This window comes from Podarcis tiliguerta, assembly GCF_965153285.1.
Source record: "Podarcis tiliguerta genome assembly, chromosome: 17".
Lineage (NCBI taxonomy): Eukaryota > Metazoa > Chordata > Lepidosauria > Squamata > Lacertidae > Podarcis > Podarcis tiliguerta.
Genome location: NC_139550.1, coordinates 590,024 through 604,986, shown reverse-complemented (window position 1 = coordinate 604,986; position 14,963 = coordinate 590,024). Strand labels below are relative to the sequence as shown.

The following is a 14,963-nucleotide window of genomic DNA, read 5'->3' as shown; positions in this document are numbered from 1 at the left end:
AGGCTGATGTGGAGGGGATCCTTCAAACATCCCAGACACAGAAGGATTTAAAAACTATCCCCAGCACTTGAATTTTGAACCAGAAAATGAACCAGGAGTCAATTTACCTGTTAAAGCACCGGTGAGATGTGACCCAACACCCAGTCCCAGGTAGCATCCTAGCAGCTATATTTGGGACTAACTGCAGTTTTGAGGACAGCCTTCAAAGGCAGTAATTTAGCCTAGAACGGGGGGTGGGAATCGGTGACCCTCCATGTTGTTGGGCTACAGCTCCCAGACTGGTTGGGGTTATCATAATCCGTGGCAGTCTGGTGAATGGGAGCCATTTTATCCTTGAAACATTAGCAATGGCACAATCCACACCTAAACAGCAGACATACCTAAATGCATTTGAAACCAAGTAGATGAAAATAGCCGAATTTCAGGCTCAGGTCTCAGATCTGAAATGGGTAAAGCTACATTTCTACAAATTGATTCCATGGAAGGCGTAAAGGGGGTCACCTCATTATCGTGAAAACAAGGTTCCGGAATTCTGTAGCCTCTTGTGTGGAGGTAACTCTAATACCAGATTTAAGAACCAGGCCTCACGTCAGTTGTCCCTTCACTTGCTCAAACAATATTCCTCTGTCCCTGGCCTTTGCACCCCCCCCCCCCGCCCTCTGGCCAGTACTGTGTTTTTCGCTCCATAAGACACACCAGACCATAAGACGCACCTAGTTTTTGGAGGAGGAGAACAAGGAAAAAAATATTCTGAATCCCAGAAGCCAGCTGCCCTGAAGAGTCTTTGTGCAGCTAAGCCAGAACAGCAAGAGGGATCACTGCGCAGCGCTCCCTCTTGCTGTTCTGGCTTCTGGGATAGCTGCGCAGCCTGCATTCGCTCCATAAGACGCACACACATTTCCCCTTACTTTTTAGGAGGGAAAAAGTGAGTCTTATAGAGCGAAAAATACGGTAATTTGTGAAAATGTGAAGACATCTGAAAACCCATTTTTTGAAAGCAGAATTGCAAGCTGTAGTGACACAATAAATTTCAGCACACACACAAAAATTTTATTTTAGGTGCTGCACTTGAAATACAAAGGAAACAAACCAGTTTCTAACTGAGATTTATTTTGAAATAGGTTAGAGATGGAGTACAAGCCTCTTCAGCAGCAGCAGGTACAGGACACTTAATAGAAGAGAGGGAACGGTCGCTCATACTTGCCTTCCTGTATGAGCTTTTCTTTTCTATCCTGTGCAAAACAAAAACAGGGGAAAAAATCACCAATCTAAGCAAGGCTAAAGAAATGCTCCAACAAAAGTGATGCCCAAAGACAACAGAGTTAGCAGAAGACTGCAACCCTAACTAAATACTAAGCCCAAGCAATGAGACTGCTGAGTAAACATTTTATTTTATTAAAGTATTTTTACACCCGCTTTCAATTAAAAAATTTCAGGGCAATTTAACGAAAGTCAGAAGTGTTGTATGCTATTAAGTTCTAGAATGTGAGAGTTGGAGAGATGGTCTGTTTTGAAGAGGCTACACTCCTCTGAAAGGAAGGCTGCAGCTTGGGGGGTACTCCTGGATCAGTTATCAGTGGAGGGTTAGATGGCCTGGTGGTTAGCAGTGACTATTTTCAGCTATGGCTAATTAGCCAGCTGTTGCCTCTTCATTACTTGGCCTTGGGACGCCTCCAGGACTACTGCAGTGCACTCTACGTGGGACTGCCCTTGAAGGTGGTGTGAAATCTCCAACGGCTCCAAAATGCAGCTGCCAGATTACTTCCTGGGTACCATTTAGAACAGGCATAAGCAAACCCGGCCCTCCAGATGTTTTGGGACTACAACTCCCATCATCCCTAGCTAACAGGACCATTTCTGAAATATGGAAACCAGTGTTTTGGATGCCCCAAAAATTAGAATTGTTGTCAATTGTCAAGAGTCCCCAGATTGATACAAAAATAACAGGGGAAAGGGACTGAGGAAGGTGTGATCAAGCAGAACACATCTTTCCCATGATGATATGCCTCTCACGAAACCTAGTGCTCCTGTGCAGCAAGCCATTTATGCTAGTAAATCCAGTTACTGGCTCTCACACTACACAGTTGTCTACGATCACATACTTATAGCCTTACCCTGTCCGTTTTGAAGACATACCACCAGAAAAAAATGGGCCCTAGTCCAAAAGCAGCTCCCAGCAGTGAAGTTTTTGGGGTGACACGGAAATTAGGATAGGCGTTGTACATTCGGGCGTAAACCCATCGAGTCACAGCAGGGTCATCCTAAAGCAGAGAGAGGATAGTGAACATCTGCCCAAATGTGCGCTGTAACAAACGCTACCCAGGTAATGCCAGCTCTCACCTTGACACTTGTAATCTACTGTACATCTTAGGCACAAAGTGCAACCACAGGCAAATGCAGAAGATAATAAGAATGGGGTTGCTTCCCCTGGATTATACAGGGGAATTATAACAGAAAGGAATTATGTGAATTATAACAGAAAGGAACATAGGACACTGCCTTACGCTGAGTCAGACCACCGGTCCATGTAGCTCAGTCCTGTTTATGTGCCAACCTTTCTCAACCTGGACTGCAACTCCCATCGTCTCTGACCACCAGCCCTGGGGTGATGGGAGCTGTAGCCCAGCAACATCAGGCAGGCGTCCTGGAGATGTTGGGGAATTCATAAAATCATAGAGTTGGAAGGGACCCCCAAGGGTCATCCAGTCCAAATGCCAGCAATGCAGGGATCTCAACGTGCCGTCCCCCACCCAGTATGAAACCATAGCAGACCCTACTTAGCTTTGCAGATGTGCTGGCAGATTGGGGTTTTTTGCTGCTCACTGGGACCCTTTGCTTGAATAGCAATCCCCAGCCATTAAGCTATGGCCCTACCTCTGCTTATGTTGTGTGTGTGTGTGTGTGTGTGATCCATCTGTCTCGAGAGACAACTGAGTGCACTTCCAGGGGGTGAAGTCAAACCGCTGCATTAGCAGCACTAAAGTGTCTTCTCCAGGGCTCAACCTGAGCAGTGTATATGGAGGTCCTGGGCTGCTCAGATGACAAGACCCTGCAATTGTTGATGTGCTCCAAAGGAAAGCAGAGCAATACATTTGGACCAGCTTGGCTGCAGCAGTTGCCAGAAGGAGGTGCACCAAGGCACCAGCCAACTGTCTTAGGGACTCCAATCTGGATTTGTGTACAGCTTACTCCTTAGCTTTTCTTTCTCCTGAAGATATCCCACAAGACGGCAGAACTTTAGGACCAGAATTTTCCTTCTCCTCGATGGATGGAGCAGAATTTTCCTTCTCCTAGATGGATTTTCTTCCCAGGTGGATGAGCCCCATCTACCCCTCACTTCCCTCTACAGCACGTGCAGAAACCAACTTGACCATTGGACTCACTACTGGTCTCGTCTGCTCAATCCGCAGGAGCCTGACTTTGCGTTCAGGCAAAGTCCCTTACTCCCTGAGGGTTTGAGGCCCATTGGCTCCCCTCACCTGGTTTAGACCGCTGTTCAAAGCTGTTCCCGGACTGTGGCCACTGTCGCCTGCTGACAGCTTCTAGGAGCCACAGGTGAGAGCCGAGTGCAGGGTACGGACCAAAGATGGACACACTACCCCGGGGGAGCACAGCGTGTTTCCCAACAGAGGTAATACCCCTCCTCTTGCACCCATACACCCCATATGCACGTGTGTGTATGAATATTTAAACAATACAGCACCTGGCAAACCCCATACAGAACATACTTAGAGGAAGACATACCCCAGTCAAAGCGGGAATGTTTTGTCAGGTTTTTAATATTCTGTTGGGAGCTGCCCAAAGTGGCTGGGGTGGTCCGGCCAGATGGGTGAAGTATAAGTAACAAATTATTATTATTACTATTACTACCACTTTTTTATATGCTTGTTGTCTTTGTCCATGGAGTTTTCTTGGCAAGGATACTGGAGTGGCTTGCCGGTTCCTGCTCCAGGTGGATCACGTTTGGTCAAAACTCTCCGCTAAGACTTGTCCATTCTGGGTGGCCCTGCACAGCAGAGCTCATAGCTTCTCCGAGTTATTCAAGCCCCTTTGCCACGGCAAGGCATGGTGGGACAGTGTTCTCGAAGCTACCAGCATGAGTCTGACCAAACTGCGGGAGGCAGTGGAAGACAGGAGGGCCTGGCGTGCTCTGGTCCAGGGGGTCATGAAGAGTCAGACACCACTAAACGACTAAACTACTACTACTACTACTGTTACAGTCATACCTCGGGTTGAATACACTTCGAATTGAGCGCGTTCGAGTTGCGCTCTGCGGAAACCTGGAAGTAACGGAGCGTGTTACTTCTGGGTTTTACTGCTTGCGCCTGCGCAGATGCTCAAAATCACATCACGCACATGCGCAGAAGCGGCAAAAAGCGACGCATGCGTGCGCAGACGTGCCATCGCAAGTTACGTTTGCTTCTAGATGCAAACGGGGCTCCAGAATGGGTCCTGTTCGTATCTAGAGGTACCACTGTATTATTATTATTATTATTATTATTATTATTCAAACTTGCAGCTGACTGGAAGTTCAGAAAATGTTCTTCCCCCCCCCTGCACCCCCCCCCCCGTTCCCTTCTCTTCTTCCCCAAACTTGGGGGTCTCCAACTGCGGTTGGACTACAACTCCCATCATCCCTCGCTCCCAGGACCATGGGCAAGGAGTGGTGGGAGTTGTAGTCCGACCGCAGCTGGAGACCCCCAAGCCTGGGAAGCGCTGCCTGGCCCGCCCCCCCCCCCTCGGCCACTCACGATGCTGGTCTTCCGGGGGTCGTTGAGCTCCAGCAGGTAGTGGCGCTTGAGGCGGGAGCGGATGGCCAGGCGCTCGGCCTGGGCGGCGCGCTGCTGGGGCGAGGCGTCGTACTCGGCGGGGTCGAGCTGGGGCGGGCGCGGGAAGAGGGGCGCCGCCTCGTAGGGCGAGGGGGGCTCCGCCATCTTGAGCGCGGCCGGGACGCAGCGGGCGGCCAAGGTCGAGCCCCGCCTCCCCGACCCCTGACCCGGAAGCGCCGCCTCTCGCCTCCGCCGCAGAGAGAAGAAAGGAGAGAGCGGCGCCTCCTGTTCCGCCAAGGGAGGCTTCCGGGTCCGAATGCCTAGAAAGGCAAAGGAGGAAGAGAAGCCATTTTGAGGAAGGGAGAGCGGCGGGTTTTTTCTCCCGGGTTGGGTTATTTTCCACCCCCAGAATCAGAATAACCCGAGGAGTTTTGTGCCCTAAAAATAAAATAAAATAAACACGCAGGGCTTATTTCATTTCATAAAAAATGGGATTTGGAAAACCGTTAAAAGGACATGCAATGAAATTCAACCAAGGGGAAGCGAGGAAGTCACTTAACAAAGTTAATAACTGTAATTTTTAATAAGGCTATGATTTATGTTTGTTGTGTTTGTTTGTTTGTTTGTTTGTTTATAATATTGTGAAAACCAACAAAAAATTTTGCGGGGAAAAACACTCAGGGCTTATTTCTCATGAAACATTCACTTTTTTTTTAAGTTTAAACATCTAAAAAAAATTGTCCTGTTAAAAGGATATGCAATGAAATTCAACCAGGGGGAAGCAGGGAAGTCAGTTAACAAAGTTAATATAAGTGCAATTTTCAATAAGGCTATGATTTATGTTTGTTTGTCTTATGTGTTTGTCTATAATATTGTGAAAAGCAATAAAAAAAATTGTCCCTTCTAGGCAAGTTGCTAATGCCAACAAAGCCTATTATTTCCACGATGCTATTCCATGTTGCAGGGTGGGGGAGCAGGGGCGAGGCGGGGGGGCTCAGGACAGCCCTGCGAGGTAGTCAGCTGCGAATATTGCAGGCAGGTGAGCCAGAAAGTGGTCTTCGTGCAGTGATCTGCATAACTCGGCAAGGATGAAAGGTGGGCAAAAGGAGAAGGAGATAGCAGAGAAACTGGAGGAATTATTCGCATCTGTCTTCGCTGCTGCTGCTGCACCCTCCCCTGCAAAAAAAACCCACAATCATCCAATTCTCAGCTTTATTTTTATTTTTTAAACAAAAGATAGAGGTAAGTTTCTAGCAGTGATAGAACTTGAGATACAATGTACAGACATTACAGTAATCTTTTGTTTGGGAGAAACTCCCCTTCTTTTCAGTGACAGCTTCTGTCGAGATCGCTGCTTCTGCATGGCCCTGTTAAAGCAGTTCAGCATTGTGTAGAACAGTCTTAAATACTAGTTACAGTGGAACCTCGGTTTTCTAATGTAATCCATTCCAGAAGACTGTTGGACTTCCAAAATATCCGAAAACAGAAAGCGGAAGCCTCAATTCAATAGGGAAACTCAAAACGGAAGCCACGCCGGACGTTCGGGTTCCAAAAAAATGTTCAAACACCAGAGCATTTACTTCCGGGTTTTTGGCGTTCAGGAGCTGAAATGTTTGAAAACGGAGCTGTTCAAGAACCAAGGTTTGACTCTACAGTAAGATAACGTTACAAAGTAACAAAGTAACACATTGCAGTGTGGTTCAGTCCTTTATGTAGTTCAGTAAGCGTTCCTTTCTCTGGTCTCAGAGGAGGTTCCTAAGGTTGTTCACCATTGCAGAACTTATCTGCAGCCACTGCTTCACCTTTGGCATCTCTAAACAGGCCCCCACTGGCTTCTCGAGATTCAGCTTCCTGCTGTGAGAGCAGCTCTGCAGCTCATGTTTCCAGAGATGAGTCGTCAGGGTAGCTTATCTCACGCCAATGCATAAACACCTTCCTTTTCTGCCGCTTCTGCCAGAGTGGAACCTTTTTGCCAAAGGCAAACTTCCCGTTACAGTATTTTAAATACAATGTCTTCAAATGCTGCATTTTATGTACATAATATCCAGGGGTAGGCAAGGTTTCCCTTGCCTGGGCCAGTTTGCTCCAGCAGAGATCCCTTCATGGGCCGGATTGTGTGTATGCTCATGCGTGTGCACCCGCCATTTCCAACACCTGCGCCTGCACAGACGCAATTTTTGGCATCTGCCTGCGCAGACACGATTTCCAGCACCGCAGAAGCGAGTCCCCGTGCCGTGCCGTGTCACTTTAGCACAGTGCGCTGGGACTCGCTGAGCGGGCGGCTTGGTTCGGGGGCAGCTCATGGGCCGGTTAAAAGACCCCTGTTCTTATCCAAGTGTCATCTCGTTGTTGTTTAGTCGTTTAGTTGTATCCGCCTCTTTGTGACCCCCTGGACCAGAGCATGCCAGGCACTCCTGTCTTCCACTGCCTCCGCCAGTTTCGAGAACACCCTCCCACCATCTCATCCTCTGTCGTCCCCTTCTCCTTGTGCCCTCCATCTTTCCCAACATCAGGGTCTTTTCCAGGGAGTCTTCTCTTCTCATGAGGTGGCCAAAGTCTTGGAGCTCAAGGATAAAGGGGAAATGGCCACACCCACGGATAAACAAATACAGTGGTACCTCGGGTTACATACGCTTCAGGTTACATACACTTCAGGTTACAGACTCCACTAACCCAGAAATAGTACCTCGGGTTAAGAACTTTGCTTCAGGATGAGAACAGAAATTGTGCTCCAGCAGCAAGAGGCCCCATTAGCTAAAGTGGTGCTTCAGGTTAAGAACGGTTTCTGGTTAAGAATGGACCTCCGGAACGAATTAAGTACTTAACCCGAGGTACCACTGTACATGCGCACATGACTTGAGCCATCTGCACACTTGCAAAAAAGACTCAGAATGGTATAAAGTTTGCGTACACATTAAGTCATATGCAAATGTGTGTCCTCTTTTAGCAGGTGGGAGAGGGGTTAGAGCCCAAAAGTAAATCAGGGGTGCTGCACACAAGCAATGCAGAATGTCAACAGATGAAGCTGCCCCCATAGTTGTATTTTGATATTTGAAAATACCTACCCAGCTTGATTTATTGATGCTGACAAGAGTCCTGTTGTCACCCATTTCTTTCATCTTTCCTGTATCTGCCAACATCCAGCTTCATGGAATGTCCATGACTGTTATGAGGGAGAAAATCTCTCTCTATCTACTTTCTTCATGCAGGGCTTAATTTTACAAACTTCTCTCACGTCTCCTCTTACTCGCCTCCAGATGTTGTGGTGGGACTGCAACCTTCATTCCCCAGCTGGCATAACCAACGGTTGCAAATAATGGGGGTGCAAGTCTAGGAAGATCTGGAGACCCATCAGTTCCCCAGCCCTGCTGCTGCAAGGTTTTGGAAAATATAAGTATTAGCAATGTGCTCTTCCTATATTTGTGCTTATCTTGTTCTGCCAAGGACCCTTTTCCCATCGTTATCACCACCCAAAATCCTTCTTTGTGTGCTCTAAGTAGGTGTGACATGAGGCCACAGAGACAGAGACAGCTGTGTGGTGTGACCTTTCCTCTGAATGATTGCTGGCAGGTATTTATATACTGCTGCTGACATGCTGTGAAAGGGTGTCAGCGACTGGCTGGACACCGGGAAAAGGAGGGTTGAGGTCTGACTAAGAAGAAGGGATCTGTGATCTGGGTAACCTGGAACAGACGAGAGACGAGAATCAGAGGCAGGAGAAGGCAAGATGTTAAACTGTTCTTATATGCAACAACTGCGGCAAGAGTATTGTTAGCCCAGAAATGGAAACAAGAAGAAATTCCGACGAAAGAAGAATGGCAGATGAAATTAATGGACTATGCAGAACTGGACAAAATGACAGGAAGGATTCGAAACCTGCGGGACCAGAGATTTACAGAAGATTGGAAGAAGTATATGAATTATTTGAAGAGCAACAGTAATCAACAAATCACGCCAGTAGGACTACAAGAAGTTTTGTAAGGAGAAATATAGGAAGTGTTACAAAGTAGAAAAAGATAGAGATTTTTGGTTATGAGTTTGAAATGTAATAGGGAAGATAAGAAACGCATACTGAGAGATTAGATTGGAAAATTTTCAGGCAAGATTCATGGAAGTCAAAAATTTGAATAATTTGTAAAAGTATGTTTAATTACTGTTGAAAATGTTATGTTAAAAAAACCTAATGAAAATTATATTTTTTAAAAAAAGAGAATCAGAGGCAGGAGAAGCTGCAGGATTGGAGACTGAAGAATGCGTGAAGGAGGGAGAAATTGGCCAAACTGGTGCAGAATTAGGCCCTTCCACACCTCCTCCTCCTCCCCTCACCTCCACTTCTTCACTGTCTCCCAGGACCGGAAGTGGATCGGAGCCGGAGGAAACATAAGCAGGTCACACGCAGACAGAGATACATAAACCAGGGTATCAGATTAGGGACATTCCCAGTCTTACCTAGATAACCCAGGGATTGAACCTGGACCTTCTGTGTGGAAAGGTCCTATACTATTGAGCTGCAGCCAGTGGTATGGCTGAAACTGGGATGTGCCATGGGCTGGGAATGGATGTGGTGTGCGATGGGCCCAGTTTCCCTACATGCCAATCCCAGCCACCTGCTGGCAATGCCCCTTGAACCTTGCAGAACTTGTACCACCGAAAGAGCAGGTGGACATCAATTCAACCCATCGTGAGCCAATGTGGCGTAATGAATAGCTTATGCTTGTGAAACGTGGACCACTTGTAAACGCCATCTCCAGCTCCTCGAAAGATTCCACCAAGGGTGTCTCCGAAAAATTTTACACATCCCTTGGGAAGACAAGCAAACTAATACCAGTGTACTGGAAGAAGCGAAGATCACTAGTGTGGAAGCAATGATTCTTCAACATCAACTTCGTTGGACTGGTCATGCTGTGCGGATGCCTGATGATCATCTTCCAAAGCAACTCCTCTATTCCAACCTAAAAAATGGAAAGTGTAATGCTGGTGGTCAACAAAAGAGGTTGAAAGACTCTTTCAAGGCAAATTTTTAAAAATGTAGTATGAACATCGACAACTGGGAAACACTGGCCTGCGAGCGCTCCAGTTGGAGAACAGCCTTTACCAAAGGTGTCGTGGGCTTTGAAGACTCTCGAACTCAGGACACAAGGGAGAAACGTGCTAGGAGGAAGGCACGTTTGGCAAACCCTCACTGTGATCAACTCCTGCCCGGAAACCTATGTCCCCACTGTGGAAGGACGTGTGGATCCAGAATTGGCCTCCACAATCACTTATGGACTCACTGATCAGACTGTGCTCATGGAAGACAATCTTACTCCCCTACAAGTGATCGCCAAAGAAGAATGGATAGAGTGAGACCAGGGTTCAAATCACAGGGTGACCTTGAGCTAGTCACCACCAATAATAATAATAATAATAATAATAATAATAATAATAATAATAATTTATTTATACCCTGCCCATCTGGCCCATACCAGCCACTCTGGGAGGCTTCCAACAGAACACTAAAATACAATAACCTATTAAACATTAAAAGCTTCCCTAAACAGGGCTGCCTTCAGATGTCTTCTAAAAGTTTGGTAGTTTTTTCTCTCTTTGACACCTGGTGGGAGAGCGTTCCACAGGGCGGGTGCCACTACTGAGAAGGCCCTCTGCCTGGTTCCCTGTAACTTGGCTTCTTGCAGCGAGGGAACCGCCAGAAGGCCCTCGGCGCTGGACCTCAGTGTCCGGGCAGAATGATGGGGGTGGAGACGCTCCTACAGGTCTACTGGGCTGAGGCCGTTTAGGGCTTTAAAGGTCAGCACCAACACTTTGAATTGTGCTCGGAAACGTACTGGGAGCCAATGTAGGTCTTTCAAGACTGGTGTTATGTGGTCTCGGCGTCCGCTCCCAGTCACCAGTCTAGCTGCCACATTCAGGAATAGCCTAAGCATCCTCACCGGGTTATGTGAGGATGAAATGGATAGGAGGAGAACCATGTACTCCACCTTGAGCTCCTTGGAAGGAAAAGGTGGTCTATAAATCTAATAAATAACCCCATTGGATGGTGTTTCATACCCCCTGCATTGGTTATTGGACAACTCTTTCTTTCCCTTCCCGGGACCATGAGACATCTCTTCAAGGGCCTCTCTGCTTCACAGAGAGTTGCTTCCTGATTGGATAGTCAGGCAATTTCTCTTCGCAGAGAAACGCAGAGTTATCGTGAGGTTAAAAATAGGTCTTCCTCGAGGTTGTGCTGCTCGAGATGACATTGGGATCTGCGTTGGAGGACAGATAATTCTGACACTGATTAAGGCAGGCAGGACTCCTTAGTGCCAGCTCAGAAGGTGAGCGCAAGAGGAGACCGTGTAGCAGCGGCCAAGAGCTAATGACACAGTTGGCTCCAACTGGAGTATGAGATAAACAGCACTACCCATTCCCCAGTGAGTAGGATTTACAAAGGGGGGGGGGGGATATTGTGTGCTAATTAGATGAGATCATAGACTTACTCCCTGGAAGATTAATTTGATCTCCACCCTTCCCTGGACACTCAGCTGACCTTGCTGTTGAGTTCGTCTTGTTTGCAGAGAACCTTGTGTTCATATACTGTAATACAAACCGCTGCATTGTTTTCAGAACATGTTCTCCTGTCTTTAGCCATAATTGCTTGCAGAAAAGTGCAACCATTTCAGAAACGTGAAATCTGCCTCGTTGCATCCCTGTCTCTACTGCAATTCTATTTTCAAGATTTTCACATCAGGCACCAACTAAAATCCTACAGCCCCTCTCAAAAGGCAACCAGTATTTATTTTTTATTGCAATTTATTTAGATGCTTGAATGAATACAAAGGGGAAATAAAGATTACAAATTATCCATACTACAACAATGTGTCATAGATTAGAATTGGTATAAATGAATACAACGCCGTGTTGGTGTCAACTAAAGATAAAACAAAATATCCAAAAATGCAGCACTCATTTCTGTATGCTGCTTTAACACAGTATACTTTTCTACAGATCTAAAAGGTGTCAAAATTAGTAGCTGCAAACTTGTTTCTTGCACGTGATTCTTTTTTAGCTTAAAAGATTTCAGAAAAAGGCTCAGAAATACATAGTCATCAGTTGTAACGTCAAGGATATTCAAGAACAAGAAAATTATATAATACAATAGAGTCCAGATATACTTTTATGTTGCTGGACTCTGTTTTGAGATTGTACAAGGTTATGTGCAAAAACGAAGTCTGCCAAAATTCTTACTATAGCAGTTTCAAGCTTTTTGCTAGGTGAACTAGATACAGCATTTATTACACAGCAGAGCAACACTAAAAAGGGGAGGGAAAGAACGAAATCTATGATGGGTACACAAGAACAATAGCATAAGCAGCACTTGAATAGGTCTAAAAAACTGTACGAATATATATTTCAACTATTCAGAATGATACATGGGAAAAAACAATTTCCCCAGAATCCTACCCTACACATTGAATTTGTAGCTCACGTTTGCCCTAAAGCTACCATGTGAAAAAGGGCAATGTTTAAAAAGACATACAGCTGAACATATACAGAGTGAAATATTCTGTGATAAAAGATGCATTTCATGTCTGTCACCAGCAACATGTTGGACACATCCATAGCTGTCAACCGCCCCTTATTTGGCGGGAAAGTCCCTTATCCCCACGCTATGTCCCGCTGCTGTCCTTTGTTGATGATGTCCCTTAAATTTCCCGGGTTTCAAAGGAAGCAGCTCCTCTCCCTCCCTCCCTGCCAGCATGAGGAAAATTCCAGATGGCCACAAGTGTTCATTGGTGGAACAGACTCATGCGGAATGTTGCACACTCTCTGTTAACAGAGGTTTCTCAGCAGTGGCTGGTTACCGATCGTGGATGATACACTGGTAGATTGGGAATGTGCTGGATGACCTTTGAGGTCCCTTTGAATTCTATGGTTTTATGCATGGGTGTAGCCAGGATTTTTGTTGGGGGGAGGCAGACTTAGTTGGGAGGCAGAGCCAACCCGATTGGTCACTTCACTGATTTCTGTTGTTTCACTTGTGTCATAGTTTTGTTCCCTATTGATCTCCAGAGCAGACCTCAACATATAATTTGTAGAGTTCAGGCTCAAACACAATGCAGGGTTCCCAAATGACAACTCAGAGGCAGTCAGCTCCATTCAGCAGAGTTGACTGAAGGTAAATGAGCATAACGGTTCAAATCCATAAGCTCAGGATTGGCATAGCAAAAATCCAGCTGCAGTAAAGACTAAAACCTTAGCACTAAGCACACTACAGACCACCACACCAGAAGGAATGAGAGACAGAAAGTGAAAACCAGGTTCCTCTGGGCTGCTGTTGTGCGCAGCATGACTTTGAGATGGAAAGATAACAGGACCAGTTTAAAGCAGCTGCAATCGGCTTCTCGGAAGGAATAACCCAAACGTCAGGAACCTTCTGCTTGTTTCCAGGAGGAATAGAAACTTCCAGCTTGCATCACACAGAGAAGCTTCCAGAACCTTCTTGAATTAAATAGAAGAGATCTCTACACTCTAAACCAATACTTTCTGTACCAAAAAAATGTAAACCTGACACTGTGGGGGGGGGGCAGCTGCCCCCCTGGTTACGCCCATGGATCTGTGAACATGGTTGATAGGTGCATGGGAAATGAGAGATCACTCCAGATATATGGAATCCAGAAGCAATTCTAAATAAAAGACTGGCCAAGTATTGGATTTCTCCAGGGTCATACCAAGGAGAGGATAGCGGGGAAATTATGCTGCAAGGGGCGTAGTCTGGGGGACTGGGAGGAAGCGTGGCCCCAGGCACACAATTTTAAGGGGGTGCAAACCAGACACACACCTCCACACCACCCCGAGATCCTTGTCTTGCCCTGCCTGCCACCAGGGGCTCTGGACCCCGGGGTGTGACCTGGCCCCGACGCTGCATCCCCAGCCCCCTTGCTGAATGGCCACCTACGGAGACAGGCAAGCGGTGACCCCAGCATGGCTTGGCCGGGCATTCCTTCATTGTGGGTGTCGAGGGGATTCACCTGCCAAGGGCTGTGTCGGCTGGTTGGGCTCCCCCCTACGCAGGCAGGCTGGTGGCACAGCATGGCCCATTGACTCCAGTGGCGAGAGCTGGGCTGGCTCCACTCACCCTCCACACCCCGCCACTGCTCACACGTGCCCCGGGCACTGGCAAATGCTGCTATGCCACTGAAATACATGCATTGTTCTGAGCATAAGTAGGTAGCTGAAGAGCCACGCTCTTGAGAGCCCAATTGAAGCATGAAACTGGTAACACTGAACAATGCACAAGCAAGAAGGCTGTATTCCAAACTCATAAATCAGGCCTGAGTTTAGGTTTCTACCTTGGCCAACTTCTCTGCCTTCCCTCTATCCTCAATTTTACTGTGGTGCATCAGTGGGGACCAGGTAAAGTTCAACTGCCCCTTCCTCTCTCACTGCTTCTATTCAGCACAGCTGCTAGACATGTGGATGGGGGCGAGGAGAGGCTAAGTCCGTGTGTCTCGATTCTCTTCTCCAGGCTGTGCTGGAATTGAGAGAGGAAGGAAGTGGTGGCTGGCGAGAGTGAAGGCAGGGGCATGCAGAGACAGAAGGGGGTCACATTGGTATCCAAGCATCACAGATCACGGGGGCAAGGTGCGGCCAAAGGTGTGTGTGCTGCTTAGGCTGGAGTCGCAGATGAAAAATGCCTGGCAGAGCAGAGGAAAGAGGAGTGCTGAGGTGTTGCTGGGGACAACATGGTCTCTCACAGACCCCCTACTTGTGACACTACAGTGGTACCCCGCAAGACGAATGCCTCGGAAGACGAAAAACTCGCTAGACAAAAGGGTTTTTCGTTTTCTGAGGTGCTTCGCAAGACGGATTTTCCTAAGGGCTTGCTTCGCTAGACAAAACAGCCCTGCCTCTCGTGTCATGGCGACGGTCACTGCACGCACGCACGCTCACTTCCCGCTCCTCCGGCTCCCTCCCACCTTCCGGTTAGTGCCTCGCGCCGCTGCCCACCGCCCTCGCGCGCTCCCCTCAGGAGCCGTTGCCGCCAGCAACCAGCGTTGCAGCCGGAGTCGCACTCCTGACCCCACCGCCCTCCAGCAGCTGCGTCGCGCGGTGGCCACAAGGCGCGGGTGAGTCCGAGGTACCGGCTGCGGCAGCTGCCCTGCTTCTCCCCACCCTTCCTGCCGTTGTTAGTGTCTAAATGCAGTGGTGCTT

The 14,963-nt window shown here is 47.6% G+C and overlaps 1 protein-coding gene and 1 long non-coding RNA gene across 2 annotated transcripts in view; both read right to left on the bottom strand.

Annotated features, from left to right (window-relative positions):
• Positions 1-14,963, bottom strand: part of LOC310668082 — a 66,173-nt gene that overhangs the window by 25,250 nt on the left and 25,960 nt on the right. The window lies entirely within an intron of this gene.
• Positions 1,091-5,014, bottom strand: NDUFB4 (NADH:ubiquinone oxidoreductase subunit B4). Its single transcript, XM_083420887.1, has 3 exons — positions 4,752-5,014; positions 2,115-2,261; positions 1,091-1,232 (listed from the first exon to the last, which is right to left on the bottom strand). The coding sequence occupies exons 1-3, from the start codon at positions 4,932-4,934 to the stop codon at positions 1,170-1,172; spliced, it is 393 nt and encodes a 130-aa protein (XP_083277013.1). The 5' UTR covers positions 4,935-5,014; the 3' UTR covers positions 1,091-1,169.

Excerpts from the sequence above, each read along its gene's own strand:
- NDUFB4 (XM_083420887.1), bottom strand. The coding sequence starts at position 4,934 with ATGGCGGAGCCCCCCTCGCCCTACGAGGCGGCGCCCCTCTTCCCGCGC. Across the intron at positions 2,262-4,751 it reads ACCCCCGGAAGACCAGCATC|GATGACCCTGCTGTGACTCG; the intron begins GTGAGTGGCCGA and ends TCTCTGCTTTAG. Across the intron at positions 1,233-2,114 it reads ATGTCTTCAAAACGGACAGG|GATAGAAAAGAAAAGCTCAT; the intron begins GTAAGGCTATAA and ends TGTTTTGCACAG.